This window comes from Propithecus coquereli, unplaced genomic scaffold, assembly GCF_000956105.1.
Source record: "Propithecus coquereli isolate 6110/MARCELLA unplaced genomic scaffold, Pcoq_1.0 Scaffold83, whole genome shotgun sequence".
Taxonomy (NCBI): domain Eukaryota; kingdom Metazoa; phylum Chordata; class Mammalia; order Primates; family Indriidae; genus Propithecus; species Propithecus coquereli.
In genome coordinates this window covers 3,536,639-3,564,268 of record NW_012154507.1, presented here as the reverse complement: position 1 = coordinate 3,564,268, position 27,630 = coordinate 3,536,639, and the positions used below count along the sequence as shown (strand labels likewise).

The window sequence follows — 27,630 nt, the reverse complement described above, 5'->3', positions numbered from 1 at the left end:
CCTTCTTACAAGCTCAAGATAGAATAGATTAAGTTCCATGTGATGGCTCCCCTTAGCTCTTAGGTGATAAAACCCAAACGTAAAGAATCACTTGTCATCTGGCCTCTCCTTGCTACCTCTGCTGCCCTTACTACCTCCATTCTGTACTCCAGACAGACTTTGTATCTTTCAGTTCTCAAAAGCTTGCATATTCTCTTACCTCTGAGTCTTTGTGCGTACTTCCTCTCTGCCTAGAACCTGGGGCCCTACAAGTTTGTACAAAGCCTTAATATGAATTACAAAATGGCACCCTTCCGGGTGGATGTGGCACTGTAGGTACTCACCTCGGTGCACACTTGTGCAGTACCCAACCTGCACATCTGTATGTGACAGCCTTGCTTAGAATACTCTGTCCCCCACCTCATTCTCTTCACCTGTGTCATGCCTCCTCACGCTCCAAGTCTCACCTGAGTCCTCACATGCTCCAGGAAGGCTGCCTCATCCACATGGTGGGTGAGGTACTCCCACCCCCAACAGCCCCTTTGCTTTCCTTGTCTTGGCCAAGTTCGCACTAGATTGTAATTGTCTGTCTGTAAGTGACTGTATCTCCATTAGTCTGCAGCACTGTCAGACCACTTTTAATAGTCACTGAATACCCTGCATATAACACGGTGCTTATGGCAGGTGCCTATAAGTATTTGATGCACAAATTGAGGGATGATAGCATGTAAAGTTAGGCCTTACCAAGGACTATCCAGGCGTACCGTGACCATGCTGTGTGTACATCTGTAGGGCAGGATGAGATTCACAGCACGGCCCTTTAGTAAGAGCACCCTTTCCACCCAGACTACCTTCTGCCTTCCTGGGGCTCAGACTCTTGTGTCCATAGCCTTGAAAATGTCCACCATTGGAATAATTTGTGCTTGATGGGATGTTTCAGAAGAAATCTCGATTATTTAAAAAGCGTGGTGAAGGCCAGCACTTTTCCTTTGGGAGGAGAAAACCATGTTTTTCCTTTATTGTCCAATATTTCAGACCATTTTAAGAAACCAAGTTTTCACCAATAGAAATGGCCACCTGAGCCTCATAGTTGCAGTAAGAATAATCCTTGATGATCCTACAGAAACCTTAAATTCATAGAAATTCAGTTCAGGAGATGACTCATGGCTTCCTTTGGAGCTTGATGGCCAGGGTGGGCCTTTGTTCTCCCTCCTCCACCTCCCCACCTTCCCTGCCCACACTCACCCACCCCTCCTCTGTGTGGGATCAGAACAGATTTCCCCAGGGGTGAAGCCAGAGCCCTGCCAAGCCTGTATAGGACAGCTTCCCAAACATGTGGGCGTCAGCCCCCTTCCTGTAAGACCCACACTCCTCTGGTACTGCTCCTTTATCTTTTAACTACTTTGAAAGGAATCACTAATATAAACCCAATTCATGTTCAACATATACAATTTAAATTAAACAAAATGGTGGAAAGTGAAAAACAGCCCTCCCTCCCCTCAAGCCCCGCCATCTTCCTCCCCAGGGATGGTCAATGTTAAGTTTTGGGATGTCCTTTCCGAAACTTTCTCATCATATACAAGCACATGGATATCCACTTTTACACACGCACACAGGCCTCACTTACATTCTTTTCTGCAGCTTGGTAGATTTTTTAATATTACATATTAATACTTTCAATATTTCTATCAATACAAATAGCACCATCTCATTCTTTTTTAAAGGTTGCATACTCTTCCACTGTCTGCATAAACCATAATTTATTTAACAGGGTCCCAATTAGTGAACACTGAGGTGGTTTCCAAGTTTTTGTTATGACAAACAGTGCTATACTGAAAATCTGTGTGCAAAGCCAAGGAATAAACAGCATTCTGTGTTAGATTGGTCACGCAGGGCTAGGGAGAGGGAAGAATCAAGTATGATGCCCAAGTTTCAAGCTTGGTCTACTGGAGTGCCAGATGTTTTTTCTCTTTGGTTGACTTCTTTTGTCTACCCATCTCCACTGTGGCCTTGTAGAGACCACCACCAAAGTCAGAGCTTTTTGTGGCCTCTATAACAAGAGTGGAATGGGCCACACCAACATGGCCACGAGAAGTCCAGTGTGTGTGTGTATCCATCCTCTACCCGCAGATCAACTCTGCTCCATCCTTGGCAGCACGCACTTGAGTGTGTAGGTGAGCCTGCGAGTGCACACATGTGCACATCACTCTGAGAAAGTGACCCTCCAGTGACTGAGCCGCAGGCCTCCTGTTCAGGCACACACCCACACGCCTCCCAGCCTAAAAGAGGTGCCAGCCCGTTCCTCTAAACACAAACGCCACTGCCTCTCCACCTGGCAAGAGGTGCACGCTCATTCATAAAATCACAGAGGCTGCTCTCTGCTATGTCGGTGGTCTTTAATGCTTGTGAAGCCTCCTCACACGGAGCCACTTTTACAGAAGAGCTCAGGACACTGCTGCTTACTGCTGTGTTCTTCTCGCAAAGTGTCTTATTGCAGGAGGCTTAATATAGAATGGTATGACTGGAATTAACCCAAGGGGCTTCTCGAGGCAAGGGCTGCCGTGGAATGAGGAGCCTCCTGGCCTTTTTTGTGAACCTTACGTAAAGCCACAGACACACATACCTCTCAACATGTTGGTCCTGAAAGGAAATCAGAGGCAGATCTCAGGGGTTAGCACGGGTGTGCATTTTTCTAACTCATCTGCTTTTTTTTTTTTTAATTCACAGTGTGCACTCAGCTCTTGGTCTCCAGACCTGATGAGGAAAATATAAGTTCCTACTTACAGCTCATAGACAAGTGTCTAATTCATGAGGTGAGTAGTGACAGGTTTTACCAAACTGTTTTTCTCATTGCTTAGAAATGGTTCTCAGAGTTTCTGTGATGTGATCGCTTTGGTCTCCAACAACTTGTTTTTGAGGGGTGAGCAGTCATTAATAATAGTTTGGGCAGAACTAGGCCATGACAGCTTCAAACCTAAACACAGCTTGTGTATTACCGTGCGTCCAAAGATTCGCCCGGACCGAGAGCTCTGCCTTGAGGGTGAGCGCCTGACAGAACTTCTGACGCCAGAAGAACCCCCGAGTGACCGAGCCCGGGAGGTTAACGCAGAGCCCTGCCACCTAGCTCTGCGCATGCGCAAGTCTTTTTAAATTGTTGTGTTGAACTCTTTTGCCTCTTAGCTCAGGGAAACAGGAGGAAGAGAGCCAGCACACACAAGAAGTAATGCGTGTTTGTGGGTCGATGGCTGTTGTGCCGCATTTATTTCGATTTGTGATTTCCATAGGATTTGTAGCTGCCACGCGTCCTTGTGAAGGAGGCTCGAGGCAGGGTGGAAGCGCGCCCACCTGCCTCTGGGAGCGCAGTCTGCACGCGCAGCATGAGGCCGATTCTGGGCAGGGGCGGCCAGCCCTCTGCCCTGGTGGCTGCCCGAGGGACACATGGAGAAGAGGGGTTGTGCCCGAGACCCTCTAGCTCCTCGTCGCACACACCCCAAAGGGTTACAGAGACAAGGTCCAGGCTGGAGAAACTGGGGACCAGATAAACCCAGGGTAGCGAGGTCTCTTTGTAGGATTCTGATGTGAGAATGAGATGGTGGAGGCCCCAGGCCTCCTTGCTGCTGCCGTACTGGCAGCCAGAACCCAGCGGCCCGTGAGCTCCAGCGAAGGAGGTGCCCAGTGCGGTGGTCTGGCCCTTCCCGCTTGCCTCTCACGCATCCCCCACCCTCCCAGCTGCCACACAGGCACCGGGCTGTTGAAGGTCCTGTTCAGTTCTTGGGGGCCCCCCACCCCCACAGACAGGTGTACAGCCCCCCTCCAGGATTGTACCCCAGCCCCTCCTTCTCCACTCCCTTCCATCCCGTTTTTGCAGTTTCTTCTCTCGGCGGTGTGAATTTCTGTGCCCTGCGGCTCCAGCCAGAGCTCTGTCACAGCACGATCGTAGCGACCGGCTTGCCCAGGTTGGGAGCTCATCCAAAGTACTGGATTTTTCACGGAAAAAATAATATTATATTTTTTCTATTTAATGGTTTCCCCAGAGCAGCCAGGTACTGTCTGAGGATGGCTGAAGCCCACTGAAGGGTTTGTGTATTCGTTTCAGGAAGGGACAAGGCCTTCTTTGCCCAAGCTCTGACTAGCCCTTTTCTGTTTCCGAGCTGAACACTGTGTTTGTATTGGCTGGCAAAAAGCGACAGAAAGAAGAGAAGGCGAGAACACGGGGAAGGATGTTACAACTCACTCATTCCATAGATATTTACTGAGCACCCAGGCCCTGTCCCTAGCCAGGTGGCTTAGGTGCGAGAGCGCCGGGTGAGACAGAGAAAACGGGCTGTCACATTCATGACGATAAAGCCTCTGATAAGGTCCTCCCTGCGCACCCTGAAGCACAGAGGAGCAGCGGCATCCCCCCCAGAGCCGAACCGGGCACTGCCTCAGAGGAGCTGACGCCTCGCCGAGACCCGGAGGCTCGGTGGAGACTCATCAGTAAGGAGGCAGCGAGCGCTCGGGGCTGTGTTCTGCTGGGGAGGAGGACATTTGCAGGGGGTTCAGGCAGATGGGTCAAGGGAAGATCTAAGCCTCTGAAAAAGCGAACGGGAACTCTGCTTCCTCTCCCACCCCCACTCTCCGCACCGAGGCTTCCAGAGACTGGGGGACAAGGTCCCTTCCACCTCACTTCAAGTGGCCAGGCCATGAGACAAAGACCATGAGTCCCCCAGCTGCCTCCGCTCAAAGCACAGCCTGCCAGTCTGTCCAGCCCTGCACCCCAGCCCTCGTGTTTCTTTCTTTCCCTTTTGCCTCCCTGGGAGCCCTGAGTGATTCAGAGCATAGATGGCACCAGGTGGGGGCTCTTGGGGACAGGATCACAGGCAGGGAGGTGCTCGTGGCACATCTGCTCACGTAAACTGGTTTCAGAAGGGACGGCCTGCATGCTGCTGAAGGGAAAACGTTGGTCAAGGCTTATTATTATTTTAGTTCAAGAAAGAGGAAAAGTGAATAACTTTCCACAGCCTCAGGTGATTCTGTGTGGGCAGAACACGCCCTGCCTGTGAGGCCCCATGGAGACAGAGCCTCTGTCCTAGAGAAAGGCCGGCCCGAGCTCAGCAAGACAGGACTCCCTTTCACAGCCCGAACGCACTGTCCTTTAGCTGGCTGGAAGCGGGGAAGGTGTTGATCAAGCCAGCACACCCCGCTTCCTCCCCAGGGATGAAGGAACCAAGTCTCTAGAGTAATAAAAGAAAGGGCAGGAAGGTTCTGAATTTTACGTCTAAGACCAGTCGCTTCGAGTCCCGGGTTATAATCCCAGGCCTTTGGCCACTTTGCTGTGTCTTGAGGTGGTTCTAGAAAGATGGGTTCTTGCCCCTCTATGAGCCTCTTAATCCAGCCACGTAAACTATGGGATGCATTGTAGCTGTCTTCCTCCAGACTGACTGCTTGGTCTGGGCCTGATGGGGACAGAGGACTCTGAAGTGGTGGCTGGGGATGTCTGGGCAATCTCTAGGCATGGATCCCTCCCTTCCCCACCAGGCCCCCAAGGAGGCTGCTCCCCAGCCCGACCTGGGGCTGCCAGTGGAGGGGGTGCAGTGAGATATCAGGCCTCATGGCCAACAGCAGATCCCTGTAAAGGAGCACTCTTCTGCAGGCACAGGAAGTTTTCAGAAATCACGGCAGTCAGCCGTGACCAAGCTCCAGCACTGACTCAACACCTCCCAGCTGAGAGGAACCGGCCACCACCCTCCCTCGGCGCTGCTCAGGGGCTCGCTCCCATCTGCAACCCTGAACGAAGTGAGCCTGATGCCCCACGGGAGAGGGGATGGGCTGACCGCTGCAGAGGTGTAAACATTTCCATCTTGGATGCTGTTTGCCGCCATGGGAGATGTTGTGTGTGTAATGACGTCTTGGGAAGCACATCTGTGAAGTGAGCCATTCACTCCTTTGCCACTCGGAAACTCAGGCCAGTTGTCCTTCAGGTTGGCTCAAGACGAGCCTCAGTATTGCAGTTTTGAGACCTTGAAGTCATTTGATTTGTGCTATTGTTGGAGCTGAAGATCATGGTTGAATAACAAATGTGAAGAACACCCACACATCACCACCAAACGGCTGGTCTGTGCAACCGGAAAAACCTGGTTAGAGCATCTGTAAGTGGCATGTATTGAACCATTAGTAAGAGCTAGGCACGTCCTAAATATTCTAAGTGCTTTTCACGTGTTATTTCATTCTCACAACATTCCTTTGAGGGAGATACTGTTATCCTCAGTTTTCAGAAGGAACTAAATCTTGGGTAGAGGAACTTGCATAGGGGTGAGCAGGGATTCGAGCCCTGCCCATCTGCGTCCAGAGCCTTCCTCCAACCCACGGGGCTGCATCTCCTCCCCAGGTCTTCCTACAGCGTGCCTGCATCTGTGTCCTCACTCAACATTGGGCTGCGTAAGCCAGTCAAAAGCAGAATCTATCCTCTCCCTTTCTTAGTCCAGCAGAAATGTTTGCCTTCTGCTCAGTTTTCAGAGGTATTCGTGTGTGCTTGGACATTCAGGGAGCATCATCAATAAATGAAGGCCATGGAGGGAGAACTACATCCTCACCTTCCAGCAGTGAGACCGACCACCACACGCCTGCACCTCCTTCTCTAATGGGGCACACAGCCCTTCGGTTGGGTAGCCCTCCTTGATGCATATTCTTAATGGCATTTGGCTAAGGTCACCCGGGAGGAAGGGGATTGCAAGTCATCAGCGATGTTTCCATGGTATGATTAACATGCTTTTTGCTTTTGTGCACAGAGCTCTCCTGTGTTTAGGTCCTTAAAGATTAAGCATCATCGGGAGAAAATTAAGCTGTCATTTTTTTCTCTCCATTTAAGGAATCTGTTTCATTTATGGGAACTAGTCATTTAGTCTGTTACTCTAAGCAATATTTTATTACTACTTAAAGATTTCATGCCTTATGGACAAAACTCGGGAGTCTTATCACCATCGTTGTTACCGCTAATCAATCAAATCTGATGGGTTCCCGCAGCAACATGTTCTGGGCACTTGGCAGGAGATTCATATATCACGTGGGGTCCTCACCATCTAGAATACCATGCGTTGGTGCTCTACCTGCAGCAGAATTACCCCAGCACTTGCTGCAGACACAAACTCTCCCCAGACACCCCACCAGAGGTATTAAATCAGTCTCTGGGCATGTGGGAGGGAATCTGCATTTTAACTGTCTCCTTGGGTGATTCTATCATACCGTGAATTAGAGAGTCCCTGCCTTGGGTACTCAAAACCCATGTAAAGTCCTCCTCTCAGCTGTGGTGAGTACAAAGGCTATATGCAACAAGACACATAATACAGACGACAGTGTTACAAGGCAGTAGGCAAAACATCCCCGCACACCAATTTTACTATTAATAGAAAAGACTTGAGAAGGCATCACAGCTACCCACTTTCCTAAACTGTAGGCAAGGTTCAAGTCAGGACTGGTGCACTGGGGTTTTTGTAGGGCACGGCACCCCTCAACTGGAGATTTCTCAGCAAAGCCCGGAAACACGGAGAATATACTCCATTCTCCAATGCCCTGCAGACCACTCCAGGGTGACCACACACCACCAAGCAGATTGATTTTTGGAGTGGTTTAGAATTTCCATTGATTATGAAAATACAGGGGGCCCACAAAAGCCAGAGTAGTCAACAATCAATTTTGCAATTCATTGTTGGTTAATAAAGAGAGTCCAGAGTGGAGTCGAGAGGAAAGGAAGGGTGGGTATGGATCTGCCAGAAATGCAGCCAGAAACAGGGGTTGTCAAAAGCTCGATGCATATATCTTACCGGGCACCTCCAATGTCAAATAATTTGAATTTCCAGGACAGGCAGCTGCCAAATTAAACTGACTGCTGTTTGGACCACGGTTGGAAACAGGTACAGAGAAGGCAACTGCAGAGACTCCGATGTTTTCCCCTATTAATTGCATGTTTCTCCCCCTAATGCCAGGCTGCATCACCCATTTAAAAGTCCTGTTTGTTTTTGCAGGCATTTACAGAGACACAGAAAAAAAGATTGTTGTCATGGAAACAGCAGGTGCAGAAGCTCTTTCGGTCTTTCCCTCGGAAAACCCTTCTAGACATATCAGGATATCGACAGCAAAGAAAGTATGTTGGGATTTCATTCTTTGTAATGCATGGTGGTTCCCCTGGTGCCGTTGCCTGCCTGGTTCCTGGGCCAGGAATAGGGTAGGGCATCATTCCTTGTTCCCGAAGATGCCCCGTGGCAAGTTCCAAATCACATTCCTTAAACAGGTGGGGTTGGGAAAAGGCTGAGAGAGAGTGTTCCCAGAGGAAGAGCTGAATGTGAGCCTTTGTAACTCAATTTACATTGTCAAAATGATGGCATTAGTCCGGATGGACACGGGAGGGGAGGGTGGGTGTGATTTAATGAATGCCGGCAAAACACTTGGTGGTTTAACCACAAAAGGGGAATCTGAAAGGACAAAAATGGGTTGTTCCATCAGCACCTTAAGTGATAGTGTAATTTTTTTCTCCCTTCTAGCTGCAGACAAGCTAATTATAGTTGCTGGCAGGGTGAAGAGCCCAGTGCTAGTCTATTTTGGTCTGAGCTACAGTCTCATAGTGGAGCAGTACCATTCTTGATTTTTCATAGTACTTCAGCTTCTTGGATGCAGTTAAAAATAAGCCTGGTTGTACTTTAGAACCCATTACCTTAATATGGTTTTAAATTGAAGAATCCAGTTGCATATTAAAGGTGAACTGCAGTGAAAATTTGTGGGCGAAATTAAGCAGGGGGAAGGGTTGAGTTAAGCCTTGAATGGTGATAGGGAACTATTGGGAAATAAGGCAATGATAACGCAAAGATCTTGAAAAATCAACATTCTGGTTTACATTTTAAAACATGAGCAGATAAATAATTTCTACCCTTGTACCTAAAAAGCTTCTGAATTCATTTCATTTCTCAGTGCCTATATAGAATCTCTCTGCCTGTGTCGTTAACATTTTGGGCATTTACTTGCATAAGTGTGTCTTAAAACATCACTGTTTTGTATTTAAGGTAGATAAGGCCAGTTACAGTTTGTAAAAAGTCTTCATGAAAGATTAATTTTAAAATTGAAGACTGATCACATTCCAGCATCTATAATACTTATTTATTAAACATTTATTTAGCACTTACTATGTGCCAACTGGTATCCAAGCACTTTACAAATATTAATGCATTGAATCCTTGCAACAGCCATGTGAGGTAGGGCTGCTGTTAACCCCAATTTCCAGATGAGTTGGTGGCCAGCGGCATGCAGGATTTGGACCAGGCAGGCTGGCTCTAGCTCCATGTTCTTAACCCCCATGGAAGTTAGGCGACTCTCATGGGCTCAGGTTGATGTGCGGAAAAGACCGTCAGGCAAAGCAACACTCTTCATTGTCAGCTCCCTGGCCCCAAGCCCTCTGGGGTTGCCAACCCTGGGGGCTTGGGCTAGACCACCTCTGCACCCTTAGGATTCCTGATGAAAGGCAAGGCCTGCTCCTCAGCTGCCTGCCCATCTCAGGCATCTCTCTTCTTCTGGAGCAGAAGACCTCAGAATGTATTGGTCCCTGAAACTTTGCTGGCTGCTGTGTAACCTCCCAGACCTGAAGCATGTCGAAGACTAGTAATTTCTGACCTGAGGTCACCCAACCCAAGCGCCGACACCCACATGTGATGCCAGCAGCCTTCCCCAGTGGACCCAGGAGACACGTGGAACCTCTCTGGCCATTGTGTGGCCCATGATGTGGGGAGGGCCTGTGGAACGGTGGCAGTCTTTGTCCCAGGTCCAGAGCACTTGCAAATGTCATCATCTCTGTCCTCATATCCCTATGAGGCAATTCTCCAAGGAAGAGGAGGAGGCTCCAGATGCCTCTTATAACACCAGGCCCTTGGGAGACAAGTTCTAAGAGGAAGAAGGCATTCAGAGGTTGAAGATGAAGGTAGGGCTTCTAAGCTCTTTGCTCCTCTTCAGAAAGTTCCACCCCTGTGTCCATCAGCCCTGCTTTGTCACTGGCACACATTCAAGAGCTCTGCTCAGGGTGGAGCACGGGCCATCAACCTCAGGCTCTCTAGGATGTTATTAACTAATGCTTGAATTGGGCTAACCAGGTTGAGTCCTGACAGTGCCTTTTCATTGATTAGATAAGAATGAATTCAGTCACCGATTGTGGATGTTCCATGGGATGTTGCTATAAAATGCTTGAAAATATTTTATACTCATAAGTATTTCCTCTGGGATCTTTTTATGCTATTAATTTGCTTTGAAGATCTGTTTCTCTAATAATACAAAGGTAACTGCAGCCCAGCCCCTGCTTGACTTATCACAAATCCCCAATTAATTGGTTCTGATTAATGTTATTTTATCAAAGACTTTTCATGCATTTCAGTGTAATGAAATCAGATTTAGAAAAGCAGAGCAAGAGAAAGGAAAACTTCACTTTTGGCACTTTGTTCTCTCCCCAGAAAGCATGATGATTTCATTAAGCCTAGCAATCTTAAGTAACTTAAGCGTTCACTCTGGTTGCCAGCAATGGCAACCCTCAGCAAATCTGGGTTTGTAAAACCACCAAAGGACACAGCAGCAGGGGACCCACTGTCAGGAGAAAGATGACGTAGCACATTCTCCCTCCACTCAAGTCCTACTCCCAAAATATTCTGGGCTCTACTCCCCACCTCTATGTCCAAGTCCTAACTCTAGGAGTCTTTAGTTTCCTCATTTCTCCAGTGACTAAGTGTCCCATAAGAGAATCCTCTGCCCAAATTACATTGCTTAAGAATACAGTCTTGCCTTCCTGGAAGCATGGATCATTTTCAAATCACTCATTGACTCTGTATTTTGCATATGAAATAACTTCTTAAAAATCCAACCAAAAAGGAAAGTGAGAAATCGCTATCCACACTAAATAAGGAAAAATCTTAGCAGAATACTGAATCATCTACCAGGTGGCCAAAATTCCAGATTCAGAAACAAAAGGACTAGTTTTTGTAGTTAAAAAACAAACACACACTTGATCCTTGTCCTTCTACTGGTCACCTATCTCAGATTGTCCTTCCAGAGGAGGGTCTCTCTGATCATGTGGAATCAGTTCTACCCCTCCTGGCCCTAATTTCTTCTTTCAACCAAAAATCTTAAACCTTAGTAAAAAAGGAGTTGGGGGAGAAAGGATGAGATAGAGAGACCAAGACCCTGTCTTCCTCCTCACCATATTTTGATGTGCTTCTGACCAGAACCTAGAACTCTTTCTTCTGGAAGTAGAAAGACACAAGCCCAGAATTCTCTTACCTGCTCCTTCTCTCCCTACGAGCTACGGGAATCCCAGGGAGAAGAGAAACATATCCTGAGTCCTGTTGCACTGCTGGCTCAGAACCGCCCCGTCCCCACACACACAGCTCTCCCTTTAGCTCAGGAAATGACTGCAGGCCCCTTGTAACCCTCAACTGGTTAAACTACGTCAGCCCTGCTTCCCGGAGTCTCCTCGCAGGCTTGGTACAAACCTTCCCTGTGTGGCTGGAAAAGCAAGTCTGTTCCATCTTGTGGCCGTCGGAGGTAAAGCATTTCGACTTAAACCGTAAATGACTAAAGCTGACTCTTCTTGGAAAGAATGTGCTGGTCCCTGAAAGCCTGCTGGCTGCCGTGGAACCTCCCAGACCTGAGGCATGTTGGAGAAGACGAGTTCTTCTGCACTGAGGTCACCCAGCCCAATGGAAGTGCCAGCACCCACATGCGACACCAGGGGCCCGCAGCCCCCTTGCATGGACCCAGGAGAAGCACGGAAACTCTCCGGCCTGTGCGTGTCCCATGCTGCAGGGAGGGCCTGTGGAGCAGGGGTAGTTCATGTCCCAGGTCCAGAGCACTTGCAAATGTCATCACCTCTGTGACATACCCCTAGCCCCACAGATGGGGTCAGCTTTCCATTTGGGGAAGCATCGTGAAGGCAGAGACTAATTCGTTCACTCATCCAACCTGCATTCACTGTGCCAGGAGCTGACTCAGGCGTGGGACATACGGGATTGACGAGGACAGACATAGCGCTTACGTCCGAGTGAGGCCCTCTCTCCCCACGTCTGCCACACAGATGCACGGATCAGGATCGGACTCCAGTGGAATGGGAGCAGCACAGGACACAGGGACAGGAGTGAGACCTGGTTCTGATCTTGGCTCTGCACTTTCTTGCTCTGTGGCCTCTTGAAAGGCACACGAGTGCTCAGGACCCACGTCCTCGTCTGCAGCACCGTAGGTAGGACAGGTGCAGCACGGAAGAGGACAGAATAGCGCGATAGCCTCGGGGCTTGTGTTCCGGCGCGCCCCCTGCTGGCTGTGTGGCCTTTGCAAAGTTATTAGGGGCCCGTTTTACTTCTCCGGCTGCGAAGGATAGAGCACCTACTTCATAGGGTTGTTGTAAGGATTGAAGAATGATGTAAAAGTCCCAGGACGGCGCCTGGGACACGCGCTCTGATGTTAGCTGCTGTTGTAATTGTAGCCTTTTGCCGGCACAGAGCTCCCGAAGACCTCACAACTGTCAAATGTGAGCAGACCCAGGGCGGCATCCCGCCGGCAGTGTGGGGTTGGGAAGCGCTGGGCAGTGACTGATGGTCTCCTGGTTCTTTCTCTTGGCTCCCGCAGTCGCGGCTTTGGGCAGTCCAACTCCCTCCCCACGGCTGGCTCTGTGGGCGGCGGCATGGGCAGGCGGAACCCACGTCAGTACCAGATTCCCTCCCGGAACGTCCCTTCCGCCCGCCTGGGCCTCTTGGGCACCAGTGGATTCGTCAGCTCCAACCAGCGCAACACCGCAGCCAACCCCACCATCATGAAACAAGGAAGACAGGTTTGTTCTGCCCCAGGGAGGGGGAAGGCCCAGCCAGGCTCATGGCCTGAGGCTTCAGACCTCCCCACCAGGTGACCCCAAGATGGTGGAGAGGCCAAAGGGAGCTAAAGTGAGGGGCATTTGTCCCCCTGCCGCAGAGGGGACCAGCATCGTTTGTGCTTTTTCCCTGGGAGACAAAGCAATCCCAGAGCTGTGCTTAGGATGCCTCGAGGACCACTTGAGGGGACCCTGCACGTGAGGGCCTTTATGAAAGAAATGCAGGACCTATTTTTTTCTTTGCCATGATCCTTGACCTGCCCAGCAGACCTCACGGCCTCCCAGATCCGGGTGCCAGAGAAGCCCGAGCATTTAAGGAGCTTTCTTTGCCTTTTTATCCATGGCAGATAGCTCCCTTGTCATGGTCCCAGCTGTGGTGGAGAATCCACAGGACAGAGTTGGAGAGAGGCTGTCAGAGGGAAAAGTGACACATTCTCAGCCAGTCACGGCCACCCAGAGCATCCTGCTGTGCAGCTTGGAGCTGACTCCTCTGCCCCACGGCCCTGCCCAGTGCCTTCCGCCTGTGTGCCCCCAGCCTAGAGGGCTCTGCAGGTCGGGTTTGGGGTCTGAGGTTGTGGGTTCTCATGAGAAACTAAGGATGACAAATGGACTTAAAACTAGGAAAACAGCTCCAGGCAAGACAGGCGGGATTCGCTCCCCAGGGAAGCAGCACAGGGTGTCGGCCCCCTTTTCCTGACCATTACCACCAGATCAGTTCAAGAGGACGTCACTGCTGGGACACACAAGCTGAGTTGTGCCAGCTCATTGCCAGCTGAGAGGTTCTTTTTTTCTCCTCCTTGCTTTGGAGTAAATTGTAAGAAAATCAAATGAGAGCCCTGAAATAGTTTGTGCTCTTCATTGCAGGCATTTATAGAACTCCCCCATTTCCTAGAAAAGTGACAGGAAAAAGCAAAAGCAACCAATGAGATATAAAGAGTTTTGGAGATAGGGAGAGAGGTGTGTCCAGATTAAGCTGTGGCTTAGAGCGAGGCCGAGGAGGTGGGGAGAGAACACAGTGGATGGCATCTAAACCCTCCCTCTGTGAACGTGCAGCTGGGAGCTGGCCTGCAGGCCCTTTTCTAGATATCAGCAGAGAGTTCTCTGGGGATATTTGCCTCCTAAATTCTGGCTGGCGGCTCTGCTCTCCCACCCCAGGGGGTCTGAACTAACAAGTTCCTTTTTGCTTTTCTCACTAGAACCTCTGGTTTGCCAACCCTGGGGGCAGCAACAGCATGCCCAGCCGCACCCACAGCTCAGTCCAAAGGACCCGCTCGCTGCCCGTGCACACTTCCCCGCAGAACATGCTGATGTTCCAGCAGCCAGGTAGAGCTCGCGCTTCATCTCTCACTTCTTCCCCTTTGACACGGAGGGGAGGCCAGGACGCCAAAATAGATGCCCCGGTGAACCCAGCCGGAAAGAGCTTAGCCTCGACTGTCACCATGCATTCTTTTGAGCTTGTAGCAGCCTTTCCTTTTTTAAACTGTGCCTTGCCAGCATGAATAGCGGCGGCTTGGCTGAGAGCCAGTGCATGGAGCCCCAGAGTCGGTTGCAATCTGATGGGGATATTTTTGATACCAGTCATGTTTCTAGATTGATCATAACAGAGATATCACCAGAGGGCTTTTCGGTGGGGAGGGGGTTCATGTGTGTGTTCATGGCTGTGTGTATATAGAGAAAGAATGAGACAAAGAAAGAGAAAACTTGACCTTGTGGATGCTGAGAGAACTTGCCCCTGATTTAGGCTTGCCTTGCAAAGTGATAACTATTGGACCAGCCGAACGTCTTTCTTTTACTTGATTAAAGAGCAGCTTGGCACACTTCAAGTCCATGTCAGCTTCCACCGTGCCTCCTAAAGCAGAATAGTTGGAATTATGTACAGCTATCAAATACCTAAACCCCTTCCCTGTGTAGGCAAGTGGTCTCTCAGACCCCAGGAGTATTACAAAGCTCCACAGCAATTACTCCACCTGTCTGGGCACCCGCCCCAAGGCAGGCAAGCCAGAGGCCTTTGTACCTGTAGGAAGACACCCACCCCAGACAGTAGAAATGCTCTGTACAGTAAGTCCTGCGGAGGTTCAAAGAAGGAAAGCGTCACTGGCCTGGGGTGGGCAAGGAAGCTTCTTGGAATTGGAGCTGAGCTTCAGGGGAAAAGGGTGCAGAGGTGGAAAGAGGGAGGGAGGGTTACAGACAGCAGGAACCCAGGGAGCAGGACTGCAAAGGTACAGAGTGCCACGTCGTGTCCCGGAAGCCGTGGCTGGGCTGAAGGGTCTGGTCGAAGGAGCAGAGGAGATCAGGGGAGCTGTAAAGATTGTGGCCCATGGTGGGGGGCTTGGAATTCAAAGCCAAGGAGCTGGGACTGTGGCCAAGCTCAGCGGGGAGTCTATGGGAGGTTTTGAGCAAGGGTCAGGCAGGAATGTGAAAGGTGGGCCAGGGAGGAAGAGGATGCTGAAGGAGTGGACCCACCCAGGGAAGGGAAATCAGGAAGGGAAGCGCCATCCACAGGGTCCAGATGCCCAAAACTCTTACTCGTTCCCTTTTGTTTTAAAGTTCCTGTTCTCCACTTTGATACTTGTAGCTGTTTTTCTTTCCAGGAAGAACTATCCTGTAAAATTTAGGAGTCGTGATAGGCTTTCTCCCTTGGTCATTTCATCCCATCCACTGTTTTCATGCTATTATCCATTCCCAGTAAAAGCACGTGGACGAGATTTAAAGATGCACGAGGAGATCGTTCACCTTGGATGTTTTCTCACCCTGATCTCAATCCCTGGACTGCAGCCCAGCCGTCTTGCAGGAACCCTAGCAGACTGACTGCTCTCCTTCAATCCCAGTACATGTGGGGCCTTCTTTATTTTTTCTAACCTATTTTTTCCTTCCTTTTCCCAGTTCTTAGTCTTCCTCTTTGTTCTTGCTGTACCTTCCCCAAGTTTTCCCCATCTTAGTTGAGAATCCAGGCCCAGAGAGTCCAGTTTCTAAGAACTGGGCCCTCCAAGTGCTTTGGACCTGTTGATATGATCCTCAGTCTACACCTTTGTTTCCCTCTACTTACTGTTTTCCAGCAGTGCCAAGTGGCTGGCTCGTGCTCAGGGCAACTATGAACCTAAGATTGTTTTCACTTTCTTCCTATGAAGCCTCTTGTTCCTCTGGTTAAAGAATCGAATAATACAGAAGAGCTCGTAAGGAAAAGTGACTGTCCCTACCCTTTCTTGCCCACAGTCCCAGGGGCAACCACTTAAACTACTTACAACAGTTTTCCTGTAAGTCTGCAAATGATGTGCTTTGCCTTCTGGACTTAAAACTCTGGAACACTTGGGCTTTTGTTTTCTTTATCAATTTCTTGCCCAATCAATACAAACCCACCTCCAGCAAGGCCAAGATGAACCATAGCATTTCTAAGAACAGCCAAAGCGTGGGGAAAAGGCTGCTTCAGATTTCCTGATTGCAAAGAAACTGGCGAGCATGCCACAAGAGCCACTCCTAAGCCCTGCCCAGCACCAGCAAGCCCCTGCTAAGGGCACAGGGTGGTCGCTCCTGAGCCTTTGCTCAGGGCTGCAAGCGCATCCCCTGCCCTTGCTGAGCAAACACTGGTTGTCAAGACCACACGTCACTGTGAGAACCTTACCTGCTTCCCACGAAGGCGCCGCCTGCACGGGGACAGCACCTCTAACCTCCAAGCCAGGTCCAGATGAAGGCTCGTCCTAGAGTCGGGGTGTCCTCCACACAGAGCTGCACACCATGCTTAGCTACAGAGATTTCTTGGGGCTTGTGGCCAGGCGTTAAGACTATAAATATCATAATCAGGACAGCAAAAATCAAGAAGGCAGAAAGTGGCTTTCATCTTTACACAAACGGGAGTAATAGTGACTGCAAAATGAAATAGAGATGCGTGACCAACCCCAAAGTAAATACTCAGAAAACTGCGTTACAAACAAGGCAGTGTTTTCCTCCTGGCCGTTAGATGTCTTCGAAGAATGCACTTCAAGCAGCATGGGCAAATCTTGAAGCCTGCAATGCATTCTAAGGATGCTTTCAGTCTGTAAACTTAAAATAATTCTGTTAAGATGATACACAACTTTAAATGTCCCCAAAGACCTGAGACTAGACCCAGCCAAGTTGCATATCACCCTGCTCAGGTTTACAAGACGCTTCCCTCTTTGCTGGATCTACATAATACTCAGACCCCTTGGAGGCCCTGTCAGGGATGGTTTTAGATGTTTCCCGGACCAGCCAAGAAAGCCACCGGCCTCTCAGTGGCCTCTGGGATGAGTAAGCAGCACTAAGCTGGTCCCCCGGAGTGCACCGGACAAGGTGAGATAGACTCACCAGGAAGGTGACTTGAGCTCAATACAAGCGTGGCACCTGGCAAGCTAGAATGGTCCCGTTCCTCACAGAGGCACAGTGTTTTCCCAACTAGAAAATTCATTTGGAAATCGCTTGGAGAGTGATGCTTTATTTTGGAAACAGCTCTGTTCCTGCTGACCCAGGCTTAGGTGCCCTTGAGATCCCATCAGAGAGGATCGTGGAGTGGCTCTGGCACCCCTGGGAGGCCTTCCACCACCCAGAGGGCCTAAAGGAAAGGGCAGAGCAGGCTTTTAAGGAAGACCACCAGAAGGGTGGGCTGAGCAGCAAGGGAATCTCATCCTCCCCTTGCACTATACCATGTGGAAACCACCCTCGGTACCGAGCCATCTGGATGTGAGAGGGACATGGTGGTGCCTGCCATGGCAGCCCCTCACGGTGTGACTTATTGGTTCACCATAGCAAACTTCCCCCATGCACCAGCCATGGTTGGGATTCGTCTGCCTTTAGAATGCCGCATACCTGGGAGCACAGCGCCCTCGGATGTTATCGTTCATTTCCTCCTCAGTGTGAGTGAGTTTCAGAGTCCTTCCAGAGAACTGCCTTTAGGAAGAGTAGGGAGAGGGAGCATGTCATTGATGCACTGGGTCCATTTGGGGAGTGGAAAGGGCTGCCATGCAGAGGCAGAAACAACAGGAATCACGTAAAGTACTACATAAACATTTCCTTTTTTTTTTTTTTTTTTGAGACGGGATCTCATTGTTACCCAGGCCAGAGTGCAATGGCATCATCATAGCTCACTGTAACCTCAAACTCCTGGGCCCAAGGGATCCTCCCCATCTCAGCCTCCCGAGTAGCTGGGACTATAGGAGTGCGCCACCATGCCCAGCTAATTTTTGAAAAAAATTTTTGTAGAGATGGGATCTTGCTACATTGACCAGGCTGGTATCAAACTCCTGGCCTCAAGCAATCCTCCTACCTTGGCCTCCCAAAGTGCTGGGATTACAGGCGTGAGCCACTGTGCCTGTCTTATAATAAGGTAGGGCAAATAGCCCTGCTCTCAGGACTGGCAGACAATGGATATGGAGGTTGGCTCTGTTTTCCTGCCCACACCAGTTCTTCTCCTTTTTTTTCCACCCTCCAGCTTTCTTCTTGGCCCTCACCTCCCCTTGTCTCATCACAGCAGTCCCTGTCCCACTTCTCTGTCCCCTTTCCCCCTCCTAGGCAGCCTGTCTTCCCTGCTCTCCTTCACGCAACCCCACTTCTCACTTAACCAGACACAAAACCTTTCTAGTTATTCAGGAGAGTAACTTCAGCTGTCGTTGGCAAAGTAGGGTTCTAAAGGGTTTTCCTAGAAGGCTCTGGCCTGTTTCTTATTCTAATGCTCTAAAGAAACTGGCCCCTTACGCTCAGCGCCTTGGAGAAAGAGCTTCACAATCGCACTGTAGGTGCAACACATGGGAGACTCAGCAGAGCGGACAGTTTCTGCCAAGGACAAGCCATGTGGGCTGCTCAGTTGGATGCTGCAGCAGCATCTCATTAGGGATGGGTTGCTGCTTGCTTCTGGAATTTTCTTTACTCTGATATGGAGCACTAGACTATCCTGTACATGTGGGACTTCTGAGAAGACACAATTAAAAAGTGTCAAGTCAGCCTAGACCCTGGGGATCCCAGAACTTGGGATCCTCACTAAATCCTGGGGCGGAGTCACAGTAAGGAAGAGAAGAATTCCTGGCACTCAGAGATGTCACCTGAGCTGCGGAAATAGGCCTACTTTGGGCAACAGCAGAGAAGGCTCAGTTTAAGAGGGGTCTTTCTCTCTCGTCTTACTGAGGACTCGCAACTGTGTCTGCCTGCTCTGTGACAGCTGGGGGCCCAGGATAAATGAGATGAGCCCTCAGGGTTAGCAGGAGCCGTAGAAAGAGTTGGCCTCGTGGTTAACGTGGGCCTCCGGGGCAGGAGCTGCCCAAATGCCCCTCTAGAGCTCCAGTGAGAGCTCTGCCCACCAAGCCCCACGCAGCTGAGAGTTTCTAGCCTGAGATGGAAGCTGTTTTCTGCCCAACTAGTCTCCCTCTGTCTTGTGTGTGTGGCAAGAGTCCATGGATCTGTTTTTATCAAATACACAATTAAAAAGTCACACTATTAGGAAACTCGGCAGTGTGAACATATGGGCTTCTCCCGAGACTTAGAATTTTTCAGAGCCACTCAGAGTGGTGTGGGTCACGGCTCCCCAGCGCTGCAGAAGAGCAGGGGAGGAGAAGCCAGCGCCCCTACTTCCCACCTAAAAGAGCAGCCACGAAGGTTTGGGGATTCTGGAGCGGAGAGCCCTGCATTTCTCAGCCCCCTTTTTGGAACACGCAATCCCAGGCTTGGAAAATGGCATTTTGCTGCGTGTTGGCAAGAAATCTTGCAGCTGAAACACTTCTCTCCAAATGTCGAGCATCTTTATTTATCCAAATCTCTCCACAGTGTTTGTTTAAAGGGGAGCGCTGGAGAGTAAACTAAATCTTACAATGAGCATATGGATGGCTATAATTGCTGAGGTTTGTTTTTTTTCATATTTGCTAACTCGCTATATATAAAATAGTGTTTCTATTTTATAGATTTCACACCCTAAAGACTGCTAATTTTTGCACGCATATGATTTTCACATGAATGGATGAAAATACTAAAATCTCTTCCCTCTGGGATTGTCTGATTGCCCCGACCCTACTCGAAGAGCAACTAGTGGGGGCGCTGGGGAGAGACTCGGCCATCCTCTCGGCTCCCCACTTCCCTGGGAGCTCGATCAGCCTCCGCCCATGCGTGAATTGGCATGGTTGTCTCCCAAACCCATCGATGCTGGGGACTCGTGTCAGAAAGATCACTCTCTGCTCCCTGGTGCCTTCCATATTGATCCATTACCAACCTTCTCTTTTCTCTGAGATTTTTAAATAAGGGAAGCGACATCAGCCTCTGAACTACCTGGTAATGGGAAACTCAAATTGCAACAAAGATCTTGATGGACAGCTAACCAAGGAAAAGAATTACTTTGGCTTAGCCATTGGCTTTAACTTCCTAGCCCACCAAACCACCAATCTCATCTTCATATCTCTGTCTCTCTCTGCCCCCATGTTCCCCCTGGGGTGGGGATGTGAGAGCAGGGAAGTGACCTGAAGTTTGGGGCCACAGGATGCTTTTCCCACTTGACAGGTAGAAGAGCAGGGAACAGCTTCCCGGGATCACACAGGAAGGCAGTGGCAATATTGAGACGTCCCCATCCCCCGGGACAAACCCCTCCATAGCATCTCACAGTTCTTAGCTGTCAGAGTTTCCGCTTCTCGCTCCGTGGACACACAGGTGACGTGCAGAAGGCCAGGGCCGGTATCAGAAAAGGTGCTCCCCGTGCCGCGAGTTTCCTTCCTCACTCCTCGCAATGAGGCAAAAATGTGCCAGGCGCATGTGACATTGCAGAGCTAAGACCTGCTGTAACAAAGTGACATTCAGCTGGGGGCGGGGAGAAAATAAATACATAGTATGTCAGATACTGGTGGAGGCTCTGAAGAAAAGTAAAGCAGGGGAAAAGGATGGTGTGTGGGGGGAGGTACGGTTCACACACAATGGACTGAAGATCCAGAAATGTGAATGCAGGGAGGGAGTGGGCCACGAGACCCTTTCTGGGGACCTGAATTCCAGGCTGGGGGGAATGGCAGTGCAAAGGTCCTTGGGTAGATGGGGCCTGGGAAGGGAGCAAGGAAAGGCAGAGCTGTACGAGGGCAGGGAGGTAACTGGGGGCCAGACCACATGGGGCCTTATGGGCCATGGCAGGAGGTTGGCTTTCTCTCTGATGGGAGGCTGCTGGAGGGTAGTGAGGAGGGAGAGACTATGACTCTGACCAGCTATTTTTAGTCACTGGTTTTGTTCCAGCCACCCATGTTCACAATGGACTCTGTGTCAACCAGCCCTAGAGGTTGTTTGACCCTGACTGTAATGTTCCCTGACAGTCCCTCGCCCGGCAGGGGGAGCCTGGTGGCACCACGTGTACTTTCTCCTCGTCCTTAGAGTCCCTGTCACCAACATAACCCTGTATCCCCTACAGAATTCCAGCTTCCTGTGACTGAACCTGACATCAACAACAGGCTGGAGTCCTTGTGCCTCAGTATGACCGAACATGCCCTGGGAGGTGAGTGTGTCCTTCCTGCATGTCCTTGTTACCGTGCACCTGGGAGAAGTGCTGGCCATCTGCTGTCTACACTCTCGCCGTAGCTCAGGAGAATGGGAAAGGGATGAGGAGGAGGAGGCAGGGGACAGAGAGAGTGGCCTTGAGGTGCTGTTGGACCCTCATCTGGCCACACCATGCTGAGCAGCCCACAGGAGCTCCTCCTGGGAGGTGAGTCAGGGCCCCAGAAGCTCCCCCCACAGCGCACGTCGGAATCACACCACCGCGGCTGTCCCAGCCAAATGCCCAGGCTGGGGGAGCAGGCACACAGGACGTGGCTTTCAGTGGGAATATCCCACACAGCACTGGATGCTTTCCTTCTCGGCACTGGCTCCCCCAGCCTGGTCCAAGCACATCCCAGCTTGCTCTAAAAATAGAATTTTTGAAACAAAAACCCCTGCTTGTTTTTCTGTCTCCCTGTTGCAAACGGCTTCCGTGACGCCTGGAGCCCCAAGCAGGCCAAGGCGTCCTTTGGCGTGTGACAGGGACAGGTCGAGTTGCATGTGCCAGCACATCCGCAGGCAAGCCAGGAACGGGGGCCGCGGCCTGCGAGCAGCTGTGCTGCCCCTGACTGTTTGTTCTGAGGCCCTGCCTGGTCACGGCAGCCTGGGAGGCCCTCAGCTAAATGGGCACCTTTCTTCGGGCCTGGATGTTTGCGGATACTTGGCAGGCAGAGGAGAGGAGATGCCTGCCCCTTCCTGCCAGCTTTCTGGGAGGCTCTGAGTCACAGAGGCCCAGAGAGGCCTCCTGTGAGCCTGCTCAGCATGGATGCACTTACCCACCCAGAGAAGGGCCCTCCTCACACCTAGGGCCGATGTGTGCGCCATCTGGCAGTGCTGGGAGAAAAGCTGCCATCAGCCCCTGCTCCAGAGAGCTCTGTCCTCCAGACTGGGGGTTTTTAGATTTTTAGTCTCTGCAAACACAATCTCATCCTGAAACCAAACAGACAAATGCTCTGCATGGAATGGAGTGGAGGGCTGGGGCTACACCCACTTGACCTCAGTGCCAGGAGGGGAATGAAGGCCTCCCACGGCCTCTGTGACATCCCAGGGCTTCAGGCCAAACAGGTAGTGGAAAGGCACAGCCCCTTCTGTGACTTCCCCTGGGGCTCTAGAGAACCCCACTTGCAAACCACTGCTCTCTCCCTCCTTAGCCATTCAGATCCTAGACGCTCCTCAGTGTCACTGGGCCACCCCTAGTACCTCTGGCAGGAGGGGCCCCATGTCATCTTCTCCACCTTACAGATATTGGGTCAGCAGCTCCCCCCCTTGAGTAATGAGCCCCCAAATATCCATCACCAGATGAATATGGATCCACAAAATGTGGTATAGCCAAAAAGCAGGACAGTGTTCAGCCCTAAAGGGGAAAGAAGTACCGATACGTGCCACAGTGTGGACGGGCCTTGACCACGCTGTGCTAAGTGAAACAGCCCAGATGTAAAAGACCACATAGTACAGGGCTCCATTCATGTGAAATGTCCGGAACAGGCTAATCTACAGGGACAGGAAGCAGATTAGTGGTTGCCAGGGGCTGGAGGGAGGTGGGAATCGAGAGTGACGGCTAATAGGTACCAGATCTCTTTGAGGGATGATGAAATGTTCTGGAATTAGACAATGGTGATGGTTGCACAACTTTGTGAATATACTAAAAACCACTGAATTGTATGCTTTTGAAGGGTAAGATTTATGATGTGCAAATATATCTATTTAAAAAAAATTTTTAAGTAGTGATAAGGGTCTTCCTGGGGCCCGAGTTAGGGTGGCAGCCGGTGAGTCCCTAGCAGGTATCTGCCAGAGCTCGGGCACTGTGAGGGGAGCCCCCACCGTGGGCTCGGCCACGTTCAGCCCACTGCAGGAGCCCGTGTGCTCTCCTACCCCAGAGGCCAGGCCGGCTGGGTGGGGGACGAGCCTCAGGCTTTCCCTGCTTTCCAGAGTCAGCAAGGAGAACTGACCTTCCTCCCAGGGCTTGATCTATCTTAGATAATAGGCATTTTGGAAACTTACAAACTGCTAAGTACTAGCATTATCATCATTAGTAGCAAGAATGTCAAACGCTCTTTATTAAGGGAGGGTTTTCATTCAAAAGACTTCTTTTTTTAGTCCATTCTTCTATTTTTTACAGAAAACCTCTCTGAACTGATGGTCTTTTGCTAATGTTTTCATCATGTTAATCTCCTAAGCCTTTTTATTGCTGTGTTTTTTCTCAATAATCCCCTCTGGTGGGAAGCCTTGTAAGCAGTTTCCTGAGCAGAGAATGCAAATTAAGTTCAGGGTGGCCTAGTTGGGCACAGTGGCATTGTGCCCTCCCACTATGACAGCGCCTCTCTGCTGGCCGACCCCTTCCAGGTGCCGGGAAGATGACCTTGCTGGAGACAGATGCCAATGAATTAAGTCATTTTACAGGAAGACGAGTGACGAGGGAGGAGAGAAAAGCATAGTTAAAAAGGGTCCTCCGCTTATGACTCAGGAATGGAGGAGGAGGGTGTCCAAGCTCCTGGGATGCTGCATCCCAGGATGACATTCTAGCATGAGTGGCCCCTGGGGACCCATCCTTTTGTGCCAACATCCCTGCTCTCCGTTTCTGTAACTACTGCCCTCCTGATGCCAAATCTGAGCCACTTTGCTCTTTGGCCTTCCCTCCCATCTCTTCCCTCTCCCCACCCACCAGCTGGTGGGTCGCTTCTGCATCTTGCTTTGCAGGTCTCACCCCTAAGGCTTCCATCAAGCTCTGGTGGGCCTGCTTCTGTTTAGTGGCCCTGAGTGTTCAGGAAGACGCAAGGCCAAGCCTACCGTTCTCTTCCTCCTGCAGAGGGGCTCCGTGGGCGGGAACACCCACGGCTGCAAACGCCAGGCTCCTCCCAGCAGAGTGGAGTCTGCAGTGACTCACACCAGCGAGAGCAACACACAGTCCGTTCTCTCACGTTCTGGGGTTCACTCTGTAGACACTGCCCTCACTATTCCTTCTCACCTTCTCTCCTTACCCCTTTCTTGGAGACTTTGTGCAAAGTACAGAGTCTCTACTTTCTCAAGAGGCTGTGCTGACATTTATTGGAAATTTGTTGTAATAACCATAAAACCTACGACAGTTGCATGTGAATGATGCCCCTCCAGAGGTGTCCAGCGCACTGCTTGCACAGCTATAAATGTCGCGTCTGGACTTACCTATTGGACATTTCCCCACAGGAACACCCTCACCTGTGGAGGACGAGGTGTGGGGTTGGAATTCAGTGAAAATGCATCTCTGGGTTGGGTTAGTTGAGATTTTCATGTTGCCCGCTCCCTGCTTTTATAGCTATAAAGGTTTGGCATCAATGAGTGGGCCAGTAGCCCCAGCAAGAGTATGTACTGCACTTCCACAGACAACGGAGGGACCTCTACAAACATCCTCCCACAACAGAGGGACTTCCGCAAACACACATACATGACACCCCTCATTTTCCCATCTGCAGTTACCACTCAGAGCCACCACTCAGAAGGCTCAGGTTGACACCCACAGAAGGTGAAGAGAGGTTATTAATTAGAAGTTCACATCTGTGGGCAGCTGGGATTGATGATCTAACACCACAGACACTCTCGGGAACCACTGCTTCCTTTCTTTAAAATTCCCTTGAAAATCACACAGAATTTAATACACATACATACACACACACACACGCACACACGTAAAACTGGGGAAATAAGATCAGTGGATTGTATCAACATCAGTATCTTAATTGTGATATCATGCTGTAGTTTTGCAAAATGTTACCATTGGGGGAAACCTGGCAAAGTTGATCTGTCTCAGATAATAGGCATTTCGGAAGCTCTTATCAAACTGCTAAGCACTAGCATTATCATCGTTAGTAGCAAGAATGCCAAACGCTCTTTATCAAAGGAAAGTACCCCATGCAGGGTCTCTCTGGACTATTTCCTACAACTGCATGTGAACCTACAAAGAAAGAGGTGATTTTCCCTCGAGGCCCAGGGGGGAGAGTTGCCAGCCTGGAACCACCCCAGAGGCAGCCAGGACCCCCAGCAGCGGGCTCAGCGCTCCTCCATAGCACTTGGGTCTGCCAGCTTTCCGTGCAATACTCTGCCACTCCCCTCCCACACCTGAGTTCTGCCTAGCACAGAGACATGCTCCATCTGGTAGACCAGGTGTGAGATATTGGGGCTTAGATGGCAGTACTCTCCCCCTCCCACAAGACCTTTCAGTTCCAAGTGCCCACACGTCTACCTCTGACATCTCTGACATCGATCAGACCCTTGAGACAGAATCTAGATCAGTTTCGGTCAGATGCCTCCATCCCCCTGGTCTGCTCGGCTGTGGCCAGGGTCACGGCCACCTTGTCCCCAGTCTTTCATCTGGGACTTGGAGATGCTGCCAAAGAAAGGAACGTGAGGCAGTTAGATCCACCGGGGTGCCTGGTGCAGCCCCTGCCTGACTCTACGGCCCCATCCCGCCCCCCCTCCATTCCCCTCGTCCATCAACAACTGTTGTCACACAGGCCCTCCCCACCCTCGTCCTCTCCTGGCATGTTCTTTCTTCTCCTGCCAGCACCAGCAACAAAACTCATGTTGGATCCCTGTGAAACAGCCCTCAGCTTCCAAGGCCAACTTAAACGTTCCTTCCTCTATGTTCCTGATGTCTTGGAACATTCTCCATTATAACAATCATCGCTCACAGCATCATTGTGGTTTACATGTCCGCATCCAGCCTAGATTGTGAGTACTTGGAAGGCAAGGATTAGGTCTCTTCATGTGGTTCTCAGGCTCAGTATGGCTCCTGGCAAGAATAGCTGTTCCCTAGATATTGAGTAGGTGGGTATGTGAATGAATGAACGAACGAACGAACGTGGCCCCTATCTGTCCTCAGAGACTGGGAGGCCTGCTGTGCATGGCCTTGGTGTACGTGGGCACGAACAGACTTGCCTTACTCACCCAAGGCCACTGTGTGCTGCTTTCTCTCCCAGATGGGGTGGACCGGACCTCCACAATCTAGAAGCTGAAGATGAGAGTGACCGCGCTGGCCGTGAAATCGACTGCTGTGGGTCCAGTGTCAGCCATCTTCAGGGTTCACAGAATCCTTCAAGATGCTTTGCAGCCTCTTTTCCCCTGGTCCCTCTCCCGTTTTCATTTTGTGAGCACGTAGGTCATCCTTGTAAACATATCAGTAGACCTGGGATTGGTTCTTTCGTCATTTGTTTCTGTCATGGGATGGTTTGGTGTGTGGGGTGGGGAGGGGTCTCTAGGGAAACATGGGACTGGGAGGGGGTGGAAGGAATGCAGGTGGCCTCCTGGATGGAAAGGGAAAATAAGTACTGCCCCGCCAGAGATACAAGACACACAGGAGGGAGGTGGGAGCCTTTTCAGAGAGCCCGGCTGCACAGGCGGTCACAGAGGGTGGTGCGGGCACGTGCTTCCCAAGCAAGAGGGCGGCTCACCTTTTATGCCCAATCTGATTCCGACTGGATCTCCCCGAGGCCTTGCTTGAAACAGCCACAGGAGAGGGCCCCATGGCAACGGGGGCGAAAAGGAAGAAATTCCCTCCAACAAAACTTCAGATAAACTTTTGATTTGTGTATTGTTTACATGACAATTTTAAAGGGTACATAATGTGTAAAGAGTTTGGGTAGAACTTCTCTACATACTACGGTTTTTGTAAAGGATTTGTTGTTACGGATTCATTTTTTTTCCTCTATTTTTATAATAGCAGCAGGGATGTGTTTTAAAACGGCTGCCAAGCTCTGCTTCTTGGGAAGATGGATGCAGTCACGTAGGCCTGAGTTGTTCGTCTTTCGCCAGTAGGTGGGAAGAGCGTGTGGGTGGACACGAGGGACACAGATGTGGCCAGAACGAGCATGGCATTGGGTGAGGGCACAAGGATGATGGCACCATGTGATAGTTATGAGTTTGCTCACAGGTCACCCAGGGGGTCTAAAAGAATCCCACGGCCTCTTTCTGTGCTGGATTTGCTTCTAACCAAGAGACTTGTCCCCATAGCCCCCGCCTGTGGGGCTCCATCCTGTCACTCCAGGCTTGCTCCACATCCACACAGGTGGGTACGAGGCAAGGTGGAGACCAGGCCAGGATGGACGTTTTCCCCTCGTGGGAAGTCTAATACCCAGACGATGAGCTCAAAACACTTGCAGTGGGGTCACTAGCAGGAACCTGAGCCTGGGGTTGCTGCTGAGGAAAAGGAGGAGAGAAAGATCCAGCAACAGTGTATAAAAGGTCAGTCAGCAAGTGCCAGAGAGAGCATGCAGGGAGGTGATTGGTCCACGTGGTACAGCCCCACCGTCCCAGGTGGGCAG

At 50.5% G+C, this 27,630-nt stretch overlaps 1 protein-coding gene across 2 annotated transcripts in view; it reads left to right on the top strand.

Annotated features, from left to right (window-relative positions):
• Positions 1-26,501, top strand: part of SAMD4A (sterile alpha motif domain containing 4A) — a 207,290-nt gene extending 180,789 nt beyond the window's left edge. For both annotated transcript variants that reach the window (XM_012663817.1, XM_012663816.1), the window contains 6 exons: positions 2,707-2,792; positions 7,983-8,101; positions 12,607-12,808; positions 14,041-14,167; positions 21,219-21,302; positions 26,290-26,501. In XM_012663817.1, coding sequence (XP_012519271.1) covers positions 2,707-2,792; positions 7,983-8,101; positions 12,607-12,808; positions 14,041-14,167; positions 21,219-21,302; positions 26,290-26,318 — 647 coding nt within the window. In that variant the 3' untranslated portion in view covers positions 26,319-26,501. The remainder of the gene's footprint in view (positions 1-2,706; positions 2,793-7,982; positions 8,102-12,606; positions 12,809-14,040; positions 14,168-21,218; positions 21,303-26,289) is intronic.
• Positions 26,502-27,630: the final 1,129 nt, after the last annotated feature.